This window comes from Drosophila gunungcola, chromosome 3R, assembly GCF_025200985.1.
Source record: "Drosophila gunungcola strain Sukarami chromosome 3R, Dgunungcola_SK_2, whole genome shotgun sequence".
In the NCBI taxonomy this organism is placed as follows: domain Eukaryota; kingdom Metazoa; phylum Arthropoda; class Insecta; order Diptera; family Drosophilidae; genus Drosophila; species Drosophila gunungcola.
The window spans coordinates 20,239,359-20,261,565 of record NC_069139.1 but is presented as its reverse complement, the minus strand read 5'-3'; the positions used below and the strand labels follow the sequence as shown (position 1 = coordinate 20,261,565).

The 22,207-nt window shown below is 41.8% G+C and overlaps 1 protein-coding gene across 1 annotated transcript in view; it reads left to right on the top strand.

Annotated features, from left to right (window-relative positions):
* Positions 1 to 22,207, top strand: part of LOC128266551 (acetylcholine receptor subunit alpha-like 1) — a 61,849-nt gene that overhangs the window by 16,134 nt on the left and 23,508 nt on the right. The window contains exon 3 of the mRNA XM_053003142.1: positions 20,829 to 21,038. Within this exon, the coding sequence (XP_052859102.1) occupies positions 20,847 to 21,038 (192 nt within the window). The 5' untranslated portion in view covers positions 20,829 to 20,846. The remainder of the gene's footprint in view (positions 1 to 20,828; positions 21,039 to 22,207) is intronic.

Sequence of the window (22,207 nt, the reverse complement as noted above, 5' to 3'; positions counted from 1 at the left end):
ATACTTGAGCAATGACATGTCAACGATAATAAATGATTAACTTGTCATTTGAAGCAGCGTGGAGCAAAGAGGAGAAGGGGAGTCAAGTGGGCAGGGGATGGGTGATGCGGTTCAGGGGGTGGTGTGTGGGTATTCTCAATGGTTTGTTTGCCCAAATGTGTTGAGCGTTGTCTATGCCTGGCTTAGATTTCGTTTATGTGCGTACTTAAGTTGTCAGTTTGCATATTACATACGAGTATCTGCAAATAGCTGCCCCGCAGTCCCCCCAAGTGCCCGACTCAATCAAAGTTATGTCACATGCGACTCCGAAGACTATGGTCTTGAGGAAATAAAGTTTTCCTTTCCACCTTCAGCTCCGATCCGAGTGCCTGGTCACATAAATCTTCCAAGCTCGCCTGTGTATGCTGTGTGTAAAAACGAAAGCAGACATGATATTTATGATGTCAGGCAGCTGGCCAAGAAAGAAAAAAGTTGTGCAAAATCAAATGGCAGCAAGGAAATACATAATCATAGCGAATCAAGTGTCCTTCTAAGGACACTAAGGCTAAGGACGCGGCAAAGATAACCCGGACAGGATGAGGAATGGCGGAAGTCAGCCTCAGCAATTGTATCTCCACAGATCAGCCCGGCATTTCCAGCATATTTTCCGGCTTCGTAGCTAATTAATTTCCATGAAAATGGAATTTAAATGCGTATTTTCACTGCAATCACAAAGGCTACCATGTCCGTTGCCATTTGGGGCATATTTATGGTGCTATTTAATGGCCGCAAAACCCCAAACGCAGTCTGCCTGCCAGAGAGCTACCGATACCGTTCTGGGACACCGCAGCCCAGGACCATTTCGCACTAATTTTAATGAAACAAAAAATAATAAAATGTACACAGGCACAAACAAAAGGCGAAAACCTTCTGGTTGTTTCATTAATTAATGCCACGATTATTATCTGGCTTCTGGAGTAACGACACTGCACGTGCCACTCGTCGGTTCGTTCACTCGACCAGGTAAACTTTCATAATAAGTTTTATTGCCTTTCCGTTGGCCTCTCCCATCGACGACTACATGTATAAATCTACCGCACTTGCACACGAACAAATCACGCTATGATGGCGCAAATGAATGAATGGATGAATGACCGGGTGTAGTTTCTGCCAGACAATTATTTACACCGACCAACACAACAACCGCCCTAATGCCCCCGAGTGGGTATACAAATCGAATTCGCAATCGACCAGCACTTTCGCTACACTGACGATAAAATGGCGGGAACTCTTGGTTCAGTTTAGGGGACTTAAATCAATTTATTTTGATAAAGCTTCATTGATCTGACTAACAGATTACTGAAAATGTTTAATGTTTTACAGCCACTAACTTCTACATTTTATTTTATTCTTGAATGTTATTATTTTGTTATTTCACAGAAATTCAACTTGAAACCAATTTTTTAAACGAAATCATGCTCGTGGTTGGACTCAAATTGTATAAACTTATTTTAAAATTTGCACTGTCATTGCTTTAAAAGATTTCATATAAAAATTTTAGTAATATATTTTTTCTACGGTTTTCTCAAGATCAAGGTTAGAAATGGGAGAGAGATTTTATTTCACAAAATTCCTGGTGGCTCACTGGTCGTATGAGTAATTTTTAAGGAAACTTTGAGCCCATTGCGCAACGCCTACAACTTAAAATTCAATTTTTTGATTTTTGAATGCATTTTTTGTGTCTCCAAAACTTCTTTTATCATTAGTGAGATATTTTTTTTTTTTACCTCCCTAGTATGCATATTCCAATCTTTGCTTCTGCGAGCTGGCACAAAGAATAACGAGCCCGAATTTAGTCTGAGCTGCCATGTTCTTGCGAATTTATAAGCGCCCCACTTCCTGTGTTCACTTTGGCCGCGCTTTTTACGACAGACCTGGGGATCTGAATTCTGGATTGGAGTGGAGTGGAGTGGAGTGTTAGATTGATGACGCAGGTGAATTACGCGGCCCCGTCTGATGTATGGCCAAGTAAGCTGCCTGGCTTTTAATTGAAAACCAAAATGACTTTTGGCCCGCAAGAGGGGCGTGGTCGTCGTTGATTTTATGCTAATCCATGCAGCTCAGGTGCCGAGTGGCGCAAAGACCGGCGCAGAGTTAGCAAAGTCATTGAAATTCTGCATAAAATTAGGCGACTCCCTTCGAATATGTCAAAGCAAAATAAACAGTCTCTTAATAATTATGCGCAGGCGACAAAGAAGTGCGGCCCAGGTGTTTGTGTCTCGGCTCAGAGTTTTTATCAGGGCCTGCAGCGACCACTGGCCATTGCATTGTTGGAAAATTCAATTAAGATCGCCCGGGCGTTATTGTTTTTATGATAATTAGACAGCCAGCTCTTGGTTTTGGCCACAGAATTGGGAACGGGCAAGTGCTGCAACTTAAGCGCATCCCAAAGTTTGGCCAACAAAGCCGCAACTTTGCCGAGTTGAGAAGAATCGAATGGGAAGCCGGCTGTGCCAGCAGACTGACCCACTTAATTGGCTTTAAGGCCAAAATCAATTTATGCACCCAAACAAAAAGCAGCTTAGTGCCAGTGGGCAAGTGGCCCCCGTCCAAGTTGATTGGCATCTGGCACTCGGATCGATTGCGTATACGCAATGTGCAAGTTAATCAAGTCGGAGAGCTTTAAACTGCCAACAAAAGGCCAAGCTTAAGTGACAGTTTTCTGAGGGCAGCGTTGTTGCAAAGAAAACTGCCAGCCGAGCTACATATTATAATTTTGTTTCTATGGCTTTCCATATTTAATCGCTAGCGCTAGCTTAGAAAAGTTTTGGAAACTTAAACCAAAAACTATCTAGCTTTGCTTAATTAATTATTTAAATTGCTCGAGATGTGCTAAACAGGGAATAATTTATCTATCTGCAGCCATCGCGATTCAAGAATGTATCTGATGCAGTTTCAATTATTATTCTTTGTCTTTTTTTACGGTTTTCGCTTTGGGCCGCTTTTCCATTTTCGGAATGGAATTATTTTTCGCTCTAACTTTTGTGCAGTCGAATGAAATATTTTGATTTGCCGCTGCCTGTGGCCAAAGTTCGTTAAAATATTCATAATTACTTGGCGTGTGATGCGGCGCCACTTTAGCCCACCACCCACCACCCAGCAGCCACCACCCACTTTGCCACCCCCAGTTATTCACGTTTTCCTCTACTTGGCCCACGAAAACTTGGCGAAGAAAACAGAAATTGTGCTACTTAATGAGCGGCGATGAAAACTTTGGCCAAAACTTTCGCGGCGCAATGGGGGCGTGGCATCATGGGCACATTTAAAATAATTACGAATTTATTTAAGCTGCTTTATGGTGAAAAAATAATTTACAATAGATGACCAAGCAAAACTTTTTCGTCCCCCTTCTAATTTAGCTATTTCGCTTAACCCTTGAGAGCCCCAAACGGAATTTATGCTTATGTCATAGATGGACAAATTCGCACAATGCTTAGTCGTAAAAAAATATTACAATTCGTTGTTCCTTGCGGCTCGTGTTGTTTCCTATTTTACATTTTTAATGGCTGCCAGGGCCATTTCATTGCCACAGAAAAGTTGACAGTCGGGCGATAGTCTCGATTCGGGTATGTGCTTCTGTGTGGGTATGTGTTTCTGTTTATGAATACACTCGTACGTATGTATTTTTGGGCACACAAAGACGCAATTATCCCGGGCAGCCCTTGCTACAACTACTGACTGTGCCAGAGATATACGTTTGTATATAGCACATACTCCGCCTCCGATAACGTGTGTAAAGCGCACACAAAGGACAAGTTTCGCTTTCGCCAAGTCCATTTGCAAATTCTCTGCTGAAAGCGGGTTAAAGTAACAAAAGCCCCGGAATATCCCCCAGTACATGCATACTCGTTTTCCGCATTTCCAGCCCTGTGTTTGCCACTCTGCCCCTGCACATTTTTGTGTATTTGTGCGTAAAAGCCTTATAAATAAGTTATACACGTGGCTGGGAGCCGGGGAACAGGAACGGGAACAGGAACTGGCCCTGGAACTGAATTGTCATCCGAGGGGAAATGAACGGAGGGCGTGTTTAAATCCATATTTCAGCTATAATTTTACAGGGCTTAACTCTTTAGGCCAGCTGAGTTTCAGTGAAGTTTGCACATTCAATTCTGGTCGTAAATTTGATTCCTCTTTCCAGGATGATCACTTCAAAGTCATCGTGCTAGCAACATCATTGCCAAGCCGCTCACATTTTATTATTTGTTGCTCTAGCAATTTTCTTGCCCGGCTTCGTCGCTATTATGGCCAAGTGTGAAATGGCGAAAATCGAGAGAAAAAACGTTAGCAATAAAAGCAAAAGTCATGCGGTTAAGGCGAAAACTTTTTGTCCAAACTTCTTCTAGCCCCGAACTCATTTATAATTTACAATATTTTGTACACATGCGTTCTATCGGGTTTTGCGGCTGGAGGGGGATATTTGAAATGAGTGGGATTCCTGCTTTGCATGGAAATTGAAAATTACTGGTTGGGAAACAGATCAGCTAGGGTGACACTCGACATTTTAGATGGCGGTGGCAAGAAAAAATGCCACGGGAATTTAATTTAAGCCAGAGTGAAATTTATACAGACAGTTTGAAGGGCGGCAATCGAAGTGTGCAATTAGCAGTCAGCCCTTCCCATATTGATTTGCAATTAAGCGCAGCGAAACCTATTGAAAAACAGCCATAAGCATATTTCTTTTATGCGGTTGCTCCTTCCCGCGAAATCCAACTTAATGATGCGCGAACTATTAAGCGCATTAAAAGCGATTTTTGCCTTTTCTTCCTTTTGTCTACCACCAGAGTGAACCCTTGTGGGCCAAAAGTTAAAAAACAGTCGGCACGCAGCCCGAACATTTATTACCTTTGACACGAGCCATTAAATAATTTAACGCGCTGCGCTGTAGATAAAAAGCAAGGTGAGCTGATAACACCTGGCACACGTGAGTGTTAACCGGAAATTAAATTAATATTTTTTCCTAACTACTTATAAAGCTTTTAGCCACGGCTCTGTACGGTGCCATGCATTATTTTTTGGAAGGTGGGCATAATCGAATTGAACTCTCAGACGGACTGGATTGAATTACGCTAGACAGAAGCGGCTGAAATTGAAATTTAATTTAAAATACATCAAGCGGGCATTAGAGGCGGCAGTCTGCTGGCAGCTGGCTAAATGAACTTGCGGGTCGTGGCCAAGACAAACAGCGAATGAAAATAAGCAAAAAGCAAATGGCAGAGGGCAGCAGGCAGAAGGCAATGAGGAAACGCACTAACACACGCTGTTAAGCAAAGCTGAAAAAGAGAAACACTGAAACACAGAAACAGAGCTGGAGAAGTTGACATATGACATTTAATTTAGTGTCTTTGGTATGTTGCCTTCGCCTGGCACAATGCCAAAAGCATTTGCTCGCATTCATTAATTTTCATTTTCGCAAAGGGAAAAAAGGAGCGGGTCCAACGAACCCCGCATGCCCTTTTACCCACACGCTCATTATCATTCGGCGGGGAAAATGGAAAATTTTCCAAAAACCAGAACCCATTCGCCATACCCGTTTTTCGGTAAGGAATTTATGTCTAAGCTGCCGAAAGAAAAACGCGAAAAAATGCCAGTGTTTGAGTTGAGTGGCGCTTTTTTGCGCTGCTGGCGCTGTCGGCGTCATTATGTCGGGCTGTAGCTTTCTTTTTTTTTTTGTTGCCCCTTCTCGGCGAGTGCAGTCGCTGGCTAATAAAATATTTTATGCTGGGCTTATCTGCCATATCAAAAGCATGAGTTTTGCAGCTGCGACAACACAAAAAGCCGGGTCCCACCGACAACGCGTTATTAACAGCCAGGGCCCCACCCAAAAGCCCACCACCCAAAACATAAACAAAAACCAAGCGCCGAAAGTATAACAAAAAAATCCCAAAGACACAGACACACTCACACCCGCATTAGAATTTATGAGCAAAAGCAACAGTTCAAAGTAAGAACCTACACTGGAAAGTAAATAATTATATTTTTAAAAGGATTTGAAAATCTTACTCAAAAAAAAATGGATTATATCCGGTCCCTGAACATAAGGTTTTTGATTGTAGTGAGTAAAAGGCTTTAGATGGAAATAAAAGACATAAAAACATGTTGTAGCGGTTTAGATAGAGACGGCTGCCTAATTTAGGGCCCGGTTTTTGGTCAAAAGCAGTTTGGCCAAACATTTTTACTCTTCGATAATAGAACCGCATGTGGAGAACGAAAACTTTCCACCTGTTTTTGGCCAACTACTGAGTGGGTGACAGGAGCGTGTTTTCCAGCTTGTGACAGCTGCCAGCTGCTTGGTGCGCCCCTTTCGCCCCGAGCTTTTCATTTCCTCAAACGTCATGTCCATGTACTTTGGTCAACAAAAATTTTCAATTAATTCCCAACTGATAAGCAGACTTCAGGGCTATTAAACTTCAACTGGCATTGTTCGGCTCTCAGGAGATTATGTGCGTTGTATGAGATAATAAGCAGAACATTTGTACCGATAATCTCCTAAGAGCATCAAATAGTTGTCCGCTGTTGTTGTTTTCCGGACACTTTCAGGGCTTTTTATGTCACATAAGCATTTGGCTTTTGTGGGCTTTGTTTTGCTCGGCGCTTGGGCTCAAACTAAATTATTTACATAAATTTAATAACCATTTGCTAATTGAGAATTATATTTGCTTTCTTGCAGGTAAGTTGATTAATCAATACACTGTCTGGACTTGGTTGTGTTGCAAAGTGGCACAAGGGATCGAGGATTCATGGGTTTGAATTGAATTGTATTGTTATTGTAGCTTTAAGTCTCTTACACAACATTTACCCTAACTTAATTAGTTCATAAAATCCAATTGCACTTCTGAACAATCCGATTGTCTTCGAGCTCTTCATAACGAACCAAAAACTTGTCAATTGAACTGAAATAAATTTTTATTACAAGAAGCAACGAAAATATTTCTCTTCGTTCAGATGTCAGGTTATACAGCTTTTAAATGCCAATGCCCCACTCATATTTATTTATATATATTTTACCCTCTGCCTTTATGGCAGACTGGAGCCAAGGTGGCTGGGAGGAATAAACAATCACGGCGCATCCAGTGCTCAGCAAAAATCCAGTAGCTGAGGCTAAGGATGCTGGAAAAGCCAGCGCTATTGCATCATTTTATCCATCAATTTTATACCTTTTACAATTTGCTATCTCCCTGCTGCCGTATTGCCTGCCTGCTTTCGCTACAAAATAGCAATTGTATTAAACGTGATAGGGGGGGGGGGGGGTTTGTTGCGAGAACTGAGAAGGGAGAAACGAGAAACGAGGAGACATTGTAGCTGCCATATAGACACATCAAGTAATTGAATGCACTTGCGACACGCGGCGGGAGACAAAGGGCAGATGGCGGGTTGAAGGGGGCCAAGTGGGGAGTCTCAGCTGGATGTCGTTGCTTTGATTTGGAGCTCGTTCAATGCTATTAGCGCAAGTAAACTATGGGCGATGGTGCGAGGCGGATAGAGCCAGATATAGGTAGTCAAAGCTGGGAGTGAAGGTTAAATCAGATCATTCATAGGAGTTCCTCGATAGGGCTTATTTTCAAATTTCACGAAGCAATCTAATGGCATTAAGGGTTGTAGAGGTTGAATATAATAAATAAAGCGTTATAAAAAAAAAGACTTGCAAAAAACAATCTTTACAAATAATTCTTTATTTTTATTAAATAAAGTGTCAAGATCACGATTTTCTTTGTTGATATTAACAAAATAAAATCGGTATATTCAATTGATTTAACGATAAAAAATCTTGAAACAATGTAAACTCTTGTACAACAAATCTATTTGAATGTTCAGAACACAAGGATCATTATTGGGAAGAATATTTTAAATAGCTCAAAAGTTATTTTTTAAAAATTTTTTATTATGCCTAGGCTAGGTTTGTTAGTTTAGGACTGTTTTCTCGTCATCGTGATTTGTAAAAATTTGATATTTTGTGGCCATCAATCTACTCATAGCTGACTTTGAATACGAGAAAATGGGCCCTAGAGTCTATAGTACTTTAAAATACATTATAATCTATTCGCAAAGCCGACAGAAGAGACTCTCGCAGTTGTTCCTTTTGTATGAAAATTGCATCGAAATTTGCGCAAATTCTAGTATTAATTGGAGCGAATTGAAATGCCGGAATAGCCGGGAGCCCCTGCCCCTCGATTCCCCCCTCATCACGCTTTTAAGCCAGTATTCGCATTGTCTCTGGGTCTCGGATCGTCGGGTATTTGCTCAAGTGCTCTGCTGTGCCAGTGTGAGTGAGTGTGTGGGTGTGTTGGGTGTGTTGGGTGTGTTGGGTGTGTTGGGGTGTATCCGGGTGTGTGGCTGTATGGGTGGTTGGATGAGCGTGTGAGTGAGAGTTCTGTGTCAATAGTTGGCATACATACATAGAGGCATTCGAGACCGCTCGGAGGAGGTGCTTGCGGGGGATAGTCATCGTCTACTTTGCATAGAATTGAAATTTGAAATTGGAAATTGAAAATCGCTTTGCCAACTGTGCCGTCGAGGAGATGAGGAGTCTGTCTGGCTGATTGACAATGCATTGGATTTGCATTAAATAATCGAACTACGCGCTTCTGTTGCTTTTTAGCCATTAAGTTGAGCAAATATGCGGGGATCCGAGCCGGCTAAGTGCTACTCCCAGATGGAATCACATCATTTCGTTTTTATCAGACTCCGGCAGCGATTTCGGCAATTTATCAAATTGCCTTTACCGAAAGTTACACAATAATTTAGTTTCCATGCTGATGGAATTGGGGAGACCTCCAGATTCGAATGGGAGTTTTGTGGATGTTAACGTAATCGCTTTTGTGGTTGGTTATGCACCCGTTTTCGTGTGCCAGTTTATTTACAAAAATACATTTCTGCTTTCGGTTCGCAATTCTGGCCAGCTTGCACACAGAAATTGAATTTTTTGTTTCATTTTACAGAGACTCCAAATGAACATGTTGGTTTGTGAACCTTGCGCTTAAATAGGCTATGCATTGCAATGCATTCCATCATAACTCTGTTCTACCATGTCGTATTTGCGTGCGTGTTTGTGTGGCTTTGGGACCAGACCACGCCCATTGCCGCAGCTCTGTTTCAGTTGCAGTTGGATTTCCGGCTGAAAACTCAATCCAATTCGAGTGGCTGCAGTTTATGCTGTTTGAGTTTTGGTTTTCGTTTTCATTTTTGCCAGCTCCGAGCTATGCATACGGCATGGGCATCGTATTTGAATAATTCATGCGTGGCAATGCATAAGTCAGTCCGAACGGAATGGCTCCGAACCACCCGTCCACCCACAGATTGCATCCCGAGTGCAGTTGTGGTGGGTGATGCATGTTGTACATTTTATTCAGCGAATTTGCCCACCATCTACCAGATGCCAAGTCAATAAAGCTCTCACTTCACTGAACTTGGCTAGAGGCTGTTACCAATTCGACGGCCGTTGAGAAAGGACGACAATGATGGCCTAAACAACAATCGATCTGCTGCTTAGTTGAAAGTGCAGCATATCGATGTACCGTGTCAGTGAAACGCTAATGAATTTTTAATGCTGTTCACTTTTTCACCCTTCATTGCGAATAAAATCGCATTTAAAATGCCACAAGGACAGCAAGCTGGTCGTAGAATAATTGCCCGAGTGTGTATATGTTTGGATTAATTAGCTGCCATTTATTCATTTATCGATTGCGTCGCTCATTGCCCGAGTGTGTATATGTTTGGATTAATTAGCTGCCATTTATTCATTTATCGATTGCGTCGCTCATTTCCTACCTGCGAATGCGAAAGCGATGGCCAAACATTAATCAAGCGCCAAACTTTCGTGCCCCGATATCGGGGGTAATTAAATAACAATGAAGTGGGAGCGGAAACATCTGTTTTACAATATCAATTTTAGCAAATAATGAGCGCCAAACGAACCCATCCATCAATCAATCAATCGAACATTCAAAAACTCCGCACATAATTAGTCATAATACCAAACCCCCGGCACATAAATCAGGAATATACATTTCCTCTACTAAAACCTGATTATATACCATTTATATACATTTCTGTGTATATGTGTGCAAAGAAATAATTTTAAACGGACATCTGCTGTCCAAGTTTCTAATGCTGTCTTGCCCTTCTTATAGATAAATTTGCAATCGCTTCTGGTCGCCTGTCAGAACGTTTGATTTAAATTTATGACTATGTTTTGTCCAAAGCATGCGGCGCAACAAAAAGTAAGTTGGAATGATATGAAAAAAAGTTTGAACTTAGGAATATCCTTTAGAAATGGTAGAATATGAAAATGATTGCGGCATACTATGATTTTTTTTAATAGATTCTCATTATTTCAAATATGAATTATTCACAAAATACATATGCGAACCAAAAATCAAGACGTGTTAACTTTATCTAAATTTTTCACCTAAATAATACTGCCATCAAGCCTTGCAGTAAGGGGTATACAAGTCCCCGACCTTCCCGGGCAGCTGTTGGTTTTTTTTTTTCTACTGATAGGATCGCAATCTTATGTCCAGCATCTCCAAGATGAATTATGACGCTGCAGTTAGTACGTGAATGTGTCTGCGTGGGGATACAAAGTGACTCCCGATGGAAAAGGTTAAATGAAACGAGTGTGGAAGTTTAATTTTAAACGCCGTTCGAACTACACGGCGATGAAACTTTTATGAATTGGTCGCCGTTTTGCAGGCCATCAGGGGGCGGCGGCCATCTTGAGGGCGACCGCCATTTGCTAAGTATGTCAACCTCCGGTGCTCGACGAGGAATACACTGTGTCCCTGCAGCAGCATCACCGATAATCAATAAAACCTACGGCAGACGGCGAGCACTTTTTACCACAGTTTATGTTAAACTATTAACAGGATACTGGCTTCCGTAATGAAGCAGCTGCAGCCGCAGTCCATAGTCCTTAGTCCGAAGTCCTTAGTCCGTAGTCCTCGTCGCCAGTGCACAAAAAGCGGGTCGCAGAAAATAGAGAAGCAGAGGAAAACAGCTGCATTGTTCACACAAACACACACAGATGCTGGGGAAAAGCGTGGCAGATGGCGGGGAAAGCGGGAAAGCTAGTAAGTGTGAAAGAGAGACATTGGTGCAATGTCCTGGGCCAGTGTGGTGGAAAATCGACACTCAATATTAGCACCGTTTATGAGCTATGAATGAGTTACGACCACCAAGTGGGGCAGACGCGGCGGCAGTAACCGCATTTCCTCCGCCTTTCTTTCGCCATCTGACCCAATTTGATGCACTTTAATGCATTAAGTTGACTTTGTTGATGCTTTAAAAGCTAAGCCCGGTTGCGGCAACAATTGTGTTTCCGCTTCCGGCCTAGACAAAAAAACGGCAAACGCATTAATCATACTCAACAATGAATCCGCTTCCACGGGCACTTCGCTACATTAATTAACTCATAAATCTTTTGTGCATATCGAATGACAGAAATTGGCTTGGGGGCCACACAACCACCCAACCCCACTGTCCAATGGCCAACGGCCAATGGCCCCTAACCCATATACAGCCAATTATTTCTGCCCAAATCACTCGAACAACTAGGTGAGCGAGAGGAACTTGCCGGCTTGATTAATGTAGCCGCTCCCCTGAAATATTGACAGGCCTTGGCAGCTGTCGGCATTGTTTTTCCTCTAGTCTCCGCTCTATCTATCAAAATGGGCAAAAGTCATTTCAACAGCCGGTTATGCTTTGTTTCCTCCGAGTGCTGAAAATCGAACTGAGACTATCAATTTGGTTCTGACACTGCCTGAAAGCTGATGAGAGTTGTCGAAATTTATGAAAGCCTCGGTGACTTGAGTCGCCATCCGCTATTAAAGAGCTGTTGTCGGAAACCACTTATCTTGCTTTGTACAAACTTCTTTGCATTACCTTAAACCGACTTTAATCTTCTTACGGAAAACTATAACTCTTTCTCAGAGATTTTATTATTTTCAATTAAATTCAGGATGCTATAATAATTATTTTGTCATATATAAAGGCATTAGTAGTTGTGACTTAAAGGCTTGCAGTAAATATAATTATTTAGAGCTCTTGATATTTTTATTTAAAATATTACTTTTTTTTTAGTAATATAAATATTTCATAAAAATTAATTTAATTAATTTTACAAAAAAGTATTTAAAAAAATTTTTGTATACCTTTTATGTATCTTGTACCTTACCTAGATACTTATAAAAGATACACAACTTGTGTATTGTCTTACCTAAGTCTAACAAAACTAGTACTTTTCATAAAACTGTTAACAATCCGTTGATTAACAATCAATAGAGTGAATACTCTGCAATGTAATACTTGGGCAGGGCCAGAAATCGCATACCATTTTTCTAATTTTTTTTTTCGGTGTAACATATTGCCCATTTGCCTGAATAAGGTGTATGTTGTTGTGGTGAGGGCGTGTTCCCAATTTGTCAGATGCTGCTTTTGATAATGCAGCTGCTGGTGACTGTAAAATGGCGTGTGTCTTGATTTTATGGCGTGTCGAGTTGCCGGGTGCTGGTGCCATCGCCCTTGCCATCAGCATTTGCAGTTTCTGCATTATTTGTATGCATTAAAGATAAACACCAGACACGGGCGTCGCGCAGGTGAACATTAAATTCCCGCCGTCTCAAAATCAGGGGTAGATGCTGTGGGGGAGAACTGGGTCCGCCGGCGGTTGATGCGGTAAATGCGACATCAAATGGGACGACGAGGTCGAAGGCGAGGGCGAGGGCGAGGGCGGGGACGGGGGCTTGCGGCTTGTCATTGTTAGGCAGCCAACTAGTGGGCGTGGCACGTGGTATATAGAGTACTTATCACGATGATTATAATCAGAGAGCAGCCAGCAGAAGGCAGAAAGCGGGCCACTTGGCGCTTGTAATGTTGTTTGTTGTTGCTGCCGGCACTTTACGACGGCTTGCTGCACATCAAAGGCGCCGCGTAATGAGCAGCACACGCTCCCCGCTCACTGCTCACCGCCCGTCGTCCCCACTTTTCCGCCACGCCCATGCCCAGGCCCATACCACACCATCACCATCACCATTTTCATCCTCATCCCCATCGCCATCCGCCGGAATGTCCCATCGTCTGCCAGCGCAAATTGACTTTGTCTGTGTGTTTTTGACACCTGCGGCAATTCGTTTCCCTGCCCCAACCACGTTTTCCCAGCGACCAGTTTTCGCATCAAAGATAATTTAAAGCGAACGCGAAACTAGTTCACGGGTAGCTGAGGGGCGGTGGCAGCCAGCAACTAGCAACTAGCAACCTACATATTTGCTAGTTTCGGGGCGTGGCACGGCCCCAGTGCCTCTATTTGCTTTTTGGCATGCTGTTTCATAGCCGCAAGTCCCAACATTCTTCAGTTGTTAGCTGCTCCAACAGCAGTTTCAGTTTCAGTTTCTCTGACGGCCGCAGAAAGTATGCCACGATTTTAAGTGCGTGCATGAAACTATTCATATAGAGATACTGCGCGGGGAATGAGGGAGGGGGAAGTCCCTTTTTTCGGAATTACCTTGCCCAACATTGAAAGCAATGTTTGCAGTTTTGGCGGCCATAACTGCCACAGCAATTACACATTAAACTGGCTTGCTAATAAGGTTTCCAACGAAACTTAAGTTACTGAAAGTTGTCATCTTGTATATTTAATTATTATAAGAGGCTTTCATGCTAGTAAACCAATAGTAGTCAATAGTAACACTTTATCAGATATTTTAAATACCAGAAAATCTTCAAAAGCTAATATAGTATTTTTTGATGATTTTGTAGACTTTCTTGAAATTATTCGTAGATGTCTAAGCTCTAAACTTTTCTTTGCCCTCGAAATTGCTTAGCATAATTGTCCATCAGAAATGGCCATTATGCAAAGGATGTCTTGTCGGAGAATTAGCATTAACCGTGACATTTCAGTTCCTGCCTTGGGCAGTTCATGTTTTCGTAATTCGTTTATTAAATTAACACCTTGGGCTATTTATGCATACCTCTTGTTGTTGTGATCCAAGTGTCTGCAATTTTGAAGTACAAGCGATACCGTTCTCCGTGGCGCTGCTCTTTTGGTCTTTCGTATGTTAATGACACTGCATAAACATAATTAACTCGGGCCGGCCTACGTGGCGTATGGAACTTTTTGATGGCCATATAAAAGCGCTTGAAGAGCTTTTGCATTAGCCAACTTAGTGGCCCAACTTTGGCCATAAAGCCGCGCGGCTCAGCCGCCATATGGCCCCGTAAAAAAATCCCGGATAACCTGCACCTGCGTCTCCGGCCAATCGCTGTGTCCTCGAAGCTATGTGTACTAAATATATAGTTTCCCATGTTGGCAAAGTGAAAGCAACAGTTTGGTATTTGTTTGCCCCAGCGGGTTCTGCTGTTTATTGATAAGCAGATGGGATAATGCAAGTGCCTGGCACACACAATACTCAAGTGCATGGCTGCCAAATTGGAGTCAACGGGCCATGAGTGAGATGCATTTGCAGCACAATCCATATCCATATCCCATTGTGTCTGCGCCATCCAGCTGAGCTGTCACTGCTGCCGATTGTCCTGGTAAATGTTGCTGAAATTGTTGCCATTGTGGCCCCTGTCACTTCAGCGTTTAAAGCTCAATTGGCTTAAGTGCGGGCATTTGTGTCCCCCAGCGCACTGCTTACGAGGCGGTTGCTCTTGCATGAGTTGCGAATTCCCGCTGCCAGTGCATACAGTACTTCGACTGCCAGCAATTTGTGTAGCTTAAAGCCAAATTAACCGCAGCAACGCTTGCTTTTGGCGCTGACTGATGAAGCTTGCACTCGAGTTGGACACATCCCCTGTTAAGTAATTGGCAGAATAAGTAAGTCAGCCCGAGTACCCTGGACTTATTACATCCATTACTCCGCTTATGGATGGTATTTCATTAGCTCCCCACTTGAAAATATATCTTTTTGAAAATCAAGGAGACTTTACAACTTCAAATCTCCCCACACACTTTATATAAAATAGGTTTGAGATTTTTATACAGCAATACACTTCTAGACATGATAACTTGCTTAAGTTGTTGAACTTAAAGCATTGAATATTTATTTCTATTTACAAATTATTTTTAGACTTATAGAGTTATAAATAATTATAGTTTTATTACAGCATCTTTATTATTATTTTTATCTTAGGCTTTAAAAAATATATGCCAGCGCAATACCGGTAAACAAATTATTAATTGCTGATACTTTTTATGTACAACAAAAAATATATGTGAAGTTAGTTAATTAACTGTTTAAATTTTTCCCTTCCTAATTATTTGTTAAAATTGGCTGAAATCCCTCGTAAGTTAAGCACTTTAAAGTAGCTTATGTATTTTCCGATCAAATTTTAATACCTGGCAAATATACCTGTTAGCAACATTAGCGCCGCTGCCGTTGATGCTGCAGTTTCCGCTTCCTTGCCAGCAGCAATTCACCTGGGTCGGGCAGCAACCCTTTTGCATAGCACTTAGAGCAAGTTACGACTCCCATTCCGTATTCCAACTCGGCACCAGCACCCCGCTTCCTGTGCATCCTGTGTGCCCCGCTCCGCCTAAATAGTCCGCTGAGTGCAGAAGGCAATAAATGCTTATATTTTATTTAAAGCGCTGATGGTGAAAGCAAGTGCATATCATGCTTCTACACACACACACACATACCCAACTCCCACTCATACACAGGCAGTTGAGCGAAAAATTAGCTTTGTCTGTGTCGTGCGTCCTGTGTGTGAGTGCGAATGTATGTGTATGTGGCTCGAAGCACTTGAAATTAAATATTGCGCATTCGCCGCATTGTACGGTCCCACGATCTGTGTGCGGTTTACGCATATTTGCACATCATTTGCCTTACTCAAGCGACTGTGTGATGGCAGTTGGTAAGCCTCTTTGAGCCTAATGCTCAGAGGTTTCAGCTCATTTGCAACCCTTTGGCTGGCACGCACATGAGACTACACGACTGTTATTTATGCAAAAATAATTTTCAAATGTTTCGCATGTTTCCAAAGGTTTTGAGCCGCATATTCATAGCTTCAGTTGGGCAGTCCAAGCCACAAATGCGCGCTTCCTGCCACCCTTTTCGCATTTCCTTTCACGAATCAAGAATCTAATAAAACTTTTCCCAGCTACCTTGCATACATCTGCTGATTTGCTTATCATATGCAAAATTTTCATATTTCAAGCTGAAGTTTACCATATTTTTTTTAGAAAGAAAATATATACACACACCTTCACTTGTGTGTATAAATATATGTATATAGGCAAAGGAAGAATGTTTAACAAGCTACCTGAGGGCGCTCATGAGCAAAAGTTCAAATAACCAAATTTCTGCTTTTACTTTTACCCAACAAAAAGTACACGCAAAAAACTCAGCCAGGTATTTTGGCCCACCTTTAGCCAGATTGCGGCTGTGTGTGTGTGCGTTCCTTTGATTATACAACTCGTTCTATCTCTATCTCTATCTTTATCTCCGCTCCGGTTTCTCCCCTTTTCCCACCTCTCCCCATTCCATTTGTGTGCAGTCTTTTAGTTTTTGGCTATGAATTTTCCGTCTACAAATACGGCACCGCCCTTTTGTATTTGCAAAAGAAATTACCTAAAATTATCTACAGCTTAAGTATGCATCGAATTTTGCATATAATTCTCTAAACAATTTGCATAATTTGGGGAAAATGCACTCTGGCAGATAATTAGTCAGGTGATATCAGGTCAATCAAAAAGAAGGACAGATAATCTGCAATTGAATATAGTATATTTGCATAAATTAGGCACTCGAGTGGCTTGAGTTAACCGTAAAAGAAAATTTAGTTTGAACTCTAAATTGTTTTTTGACTAGATGCCAGAATCAAACAAACCAATCTATAAAAATCTATTTTAAATAAAAAAATGTTTTTGGATGAGATAATAAAAGTATTCTATTGTTTCCTAAATTGTGGTTCTAAATACTTAACCAAATAATATATTTTCAGATTTTTTATATATTTACATTGCTAATTAGAAAACGTATTGAAATTTATAAAAAGATATTACCAGGATATTAAGGTCCTTTAAAGAAAAAGTGTGTCAAATTTCTTTTACAGCCCATTTTTTTGGAGTGCATTTTTTTAAGGCAGTGAAACGAGCTGTGCCGCATGGGGAACCAACGGATTAAGTGTCTTTTGCCGGGAGAAGTGAAATTCAATTACGGGGGCGCAGAGACGAAAGCAATTACAAGAACAATGCCAAAAATGGCAGCTGCCGTTGCGACCATGTTAATATATCAGCCCAGAAGAATGCAACGAAAAAGGCGGCGAGAGAGTAACAAAGAAATGGGACAAAGGACGGAGTGGCGTATGCAAAACAAATAACACGGAAATGAAAAACGAACTCAACTGGAAAATTGCAATAGCCCCTTCGCCCAGAGCTCTCACATACCCATGACACCCACACACAAGCCCACACCTACACATACAGCCAACAAGCGGAAGTTCACTCGCCAGCCATGTTGCTGTCGACGCCGTTTCCGGCAGAGCTCCACTTGGTTATTGTTGCTGCCGCCAAAGTTGCTGCGGTTGCTCTGCGCAGCTCTGCCTACTAAAAAATTCACTGGCGCTTAAATATGCCAAACAAAAAGAGAACAACAAGCGGGGCAAAGTGAAGGAACCTAGAGCCGAAAGCCGAATGGAGAAAACCAAAAACCGAACAAAAAGAAAGCACCCAGAAAGGCAACAACAAGAAAGCGCACAAAAGACGAGCACAGAAATGACATAAAATATTTACCACGCTGAAAGACATTTTCATTTGTGGCACAACAGCTACAAAAGCTGGGCAACAACAAAGAGCCAGGGAGTCGAACTCAGCCACAGTCACAGCCGCAGCTCATTACGAACAAATTGACGGCTGGCTAACAAATAGTTTCTCTTTCAATATTTGCTGCATTTTCGCTGGCTGCACTCAAACAGGAAAAAAAAGCTAAGGAAAAGCGGATACACTAAAATCCACCCCTCAGCTCGGCGTTTCCGCTCCGTTTCGCACCCCTGTGTCCTGGATCGTTTACGAGTGTTTTTAATGCCACATTTTGGATGCCACTCCTACTGCTGCTGCTGCTGCTGCTGCAGTTGCCGGGGAAGTGATTGAAATTATAGCCGCCGTCGGACACGTCGAGTGCATTCAATGTTCTTCTTGTTCTCTTTACGGCCATAGAGCTGGTCAGTTATTTTTGATACTTATTATTTTTATGCCACAGCCCCCTTGGCTTCGGCGACCAACAAGTGCTAATAAAATGGAAGAAAGCAGTGAGCAGTAAGCATTGAAACAGTACAGCAGTGTTTTCTTTGTGCGGCGCTACAGTAGAGTGTATATCTCTACACACATTGGGCAATTACATAACAATTTGTTCTGCTCATGGCGGGAAACCGCACATATTGCTTCTGCTGCAACTAATCGTGGTCGTAGTGGACCTCAATCCCCGCCAAATGAGAATGAAGCACCGAGCGATTATTTCACAGGTCCCTTTCGAAAGCAGAGAATGGCTTGTCCGGGGAGTGGTAAAATCAAGTTCATTCTGCAATAAACTGGTCTCTTCTCCCTCTGTGCTTTTTTCTGTCTTTTTCTGATTGCAATTAAAATTGTGGCCCGCAGTCAATGTCAGTTTTTTGGCTTCATTATGCCAACTCCAAATAAACAAAATGGAAAAGGAGAATTTGTTTTATTAAAATGGCGTACAGTGGGAATAAAAATAAAATTGCAAAAATTATCCCTACTTATTTAAGGCATCTTTTCTTTACTTTTTAATAATATTCAGTAATATTTTTTAAAACGAAGTAGAATAGCTGAATAGTTTCAAATTATGTAAAGAAAATTTGATTTATAAAAAGTTGTTGTTTTCATAATTGAAATTTTTAAACATATAAAGAATGAAGCAAGTATAAACAGTTGTTGAACCTAAAAAATTTAAATGAAATAACCCATCGTTTTTGCCTCTACTAGTCCACCGTGCGGTCGACTAGCATTTTTAGTCCTTCCAAAACTTTCCCAGCAAAAAGTCAGTGAAAATTCCATGAGAAAGTTTTGCAGTTTACATTTTTCATTAATGGCAATGCGAGCTATTTTCGGGGGCAGGACACGTCATCGTCTGGTTTTTATGGTAAGCAGTGGCCAAACAAAAAGTTTATACACACACACACACCCGATATACATACATACATACACACACATATATTAATAAATAGTCAGCAAATAATATTGCGCATACGTAGCGTTGACAGGCGCAGCAAGCCAAATTGTGGCCAAAATTGTGTGTGCGTGCGTGTGCGAGGGAAGTATAAATAATAAATAAATATAAATGGTCATATGGAAATGAAAATGAAATAATCTGCCAACTAAGAGGCGCATAAATAGCCCTCGAAATGACATTCATTTTTGTCGTCGTTGTTTATGTCGGCCATTTTCGTTGTGCGCTGTGTGCTGTTTGCTATGCCCTGCCGCCATTTTCTGTATGTGTCATGTTGCCCTCACTGCTATTATTATTATTTCTCTCCATGCTGTTTTTGCTTGGTTCTGCGGTCACTGACACGTGTTTTGTGCTAAATAATGCAGACGTCGGTATGTGATTTGATTTATTTCGAGGCGAAAGAGAAACGAATTTTTATGAAATCAATGCACAAATTACAAACATTTTACATACTAAATTAGCATAATTAATTTAGCCTCGTTGCCAAACCATCAATTTGATAAATGTAATCGGAAGAGGGAATTGCGTTCCCCTCAATTATTTCTCCACATATGTACACCTCAAATTATGGAAAACTTTCCATCTGCTTTCCCTTCTGACACATAAAATCTTTTGCAGAAAACTTTTGCGGAGTTTGCAGAAAAAACTTTAAGCTAAAGGCAGCAAAGTTTTGAGTTTACAGTATACAGTATACAGTTTTCAGTTAAAAGTTTTTGGTAACAGTTCGCTGCTTTGCTTGGGCAAATCTTGAGTCGGCATAAAACCACTTGGTCAAGTGGCTTTTTAAGTTGGCCAAGAGGTTCGAATTCGTCGAGCTGGTCACGAGTTTTATAGATGCAAATAAAAATTGCCTCGTATGCAGTGTAAAAAGATCTGTTTATTGCGCTGTAAGTTGTTTTGCAATCAATTCTTTCTTGGGAATATCTGCGTACGCAAACACTGTTCTCTTTGTCTCAATTACAAGTGCAAACAGACTGATATTTATTTGTCAATATTGGTTGGGTAAATATAACTGGCATTTTTCTAGGCATCTGCGCTACTTTTGCTCTTCTGCTAATTGGCTAGAATGCACCAGAATTGATTATAATTGCTTTTTTGTACCTAATGGAGCTGTACAAGACAGCACTTAAGGATGTCAGTCGGAATAACGTCAGGATTTTTATGCATAAAATGCAGAAACGCATATTGAGTGGGTGTCTGGGTAATTGTGGGGGCTGGACGCCGGGATTGAGCAATAACAAAAATGTCGAGCGCATGTGAGTGGCAGCCAGAAGACGCAGGATGCGGAAGGATGCCTCAGCACACTCACACGCAGCCAGACATGCATGTTTGCGATGGTGTCTTGAGTGTTTGAGCCAAAGATTAAATGGTGTTTATGGCTGCACGCTGGTGTCCAAAAAGGGAACAAAGCTCCAAGACTTTTGACACTTTTGCAAAATTTACGACCCCCACTCTGGGCCCTCTTCCGCTCCGTTTCGCCTGCACAATTGCAGCGAAAAGTTTTTATGTTTTATGTTGAAATAATGCTAATGCATGCAGAACCAAAGCTGCACTGCCAAAAGACATTATCCGCAACTTATTTCCATATTTATTTGTCCTCTTTTGCAGGGTTGGACCTGGCGTAAGATGGGTAGCGTGCTTTTCGCAGCTGTATTCATAGCATTACACTTTGCCACCGGCGGCCTGGCCAACCCAGATGCTAAGCGACTCTACGACGACCTGCTGAGCAACTACAATCGCCTCATCCGACCCGTGGGCAACAACTCGGACCGCCTCACCGTGAAGATGGGTCTGCGCCTCTCCCAGCTGATCGATGTGGTAAGTGCCGGCAATCGGCTTGTTATTTTACTAATATTTGGGATGTAAACCAATAGTTTCATGCTTAACATAAATAAATAGCCATTTGTCTTAATAGTTGCAGTATAAAATCAAAAACTTTTGATGTTATTGCCATTAAGGGGAGGCATAACATTAATTTTTTTGTATAATTGTATGAAAAAGTTGTGTACAAACTATGGATGTCTAAAAAAGTGAAATAGCCACTTATAGCTACCGTGAAAGCTTAATAAAACTTTAAGTGCCACTTATCTTAAATAAATTCAAACGTTGACTGAAAACTGTTTGATAATATATTACGAACAATAATTAAGACATTTTGGCTTATCTGAATCACTGTGATTTTATTAATTAATGGTTTAAACTGGAAGGTAAGCCAATCCCCCTGTCAATTCGCCCAAATTTGCTGCTAACGATGCTGCCTAACTTAGCAAGCCATTTGTTTGACAAGTGTAGCCCCCAGCCGCGCAAAAGGCTTATCAAATGACAATCATAACAGATTAAATCGCAAAAGCCCCGCGACGCCGGTAAGTAGGCAATGGCATTTGTATAAGCCACAGCAAACAATCGGCGCGCAATTAATAACTGTTTACCCGCCGATTAAAAAGCCAGGCAACTAAGCCACTCCACCGCCCTCCGCTTTATTGTCTCGATTGTTGTTTGCATAATAAATCAATGGCCTGCCTCGGTTGATTGTTTTCTTGATTAACTATGCAATTGCCAGTTGGGAGTCGGACAGGGGGCATTGCCAACGTCATCTGAAATTGAGCAAGAGCAACACCCCGGCGTACATATATCATCGAATTCGGGGCAATATCGAGGCGCTAGCTTAAATTGCAGCTGGGCCAGATCGGTTCTGCGGGCCAGGCAAATGGCGGACAATCTTCTGCTCGGCTTGGCTGCACATGACAGCCGGAAATGGGAAACCGGCTAACAGTTACGTGCTCTTGGCCACACAGTAGCCGAGCTTTGTGCCGTGCTTCTTGGCTCCCGTTGTTCCCAAGCTTTGCTTTCTGCTTTCTGCTCTCTGCCTTCCGCCCAGAGTTGCCGATTCTTGGGCTTCGTTTATTTCGACTTTCCATTTTTTTGCCTGCTGTTATAAATCACGCGCTAAGCACCAAGACCACTAAGGGGCATGCCAGCCAGGAGCA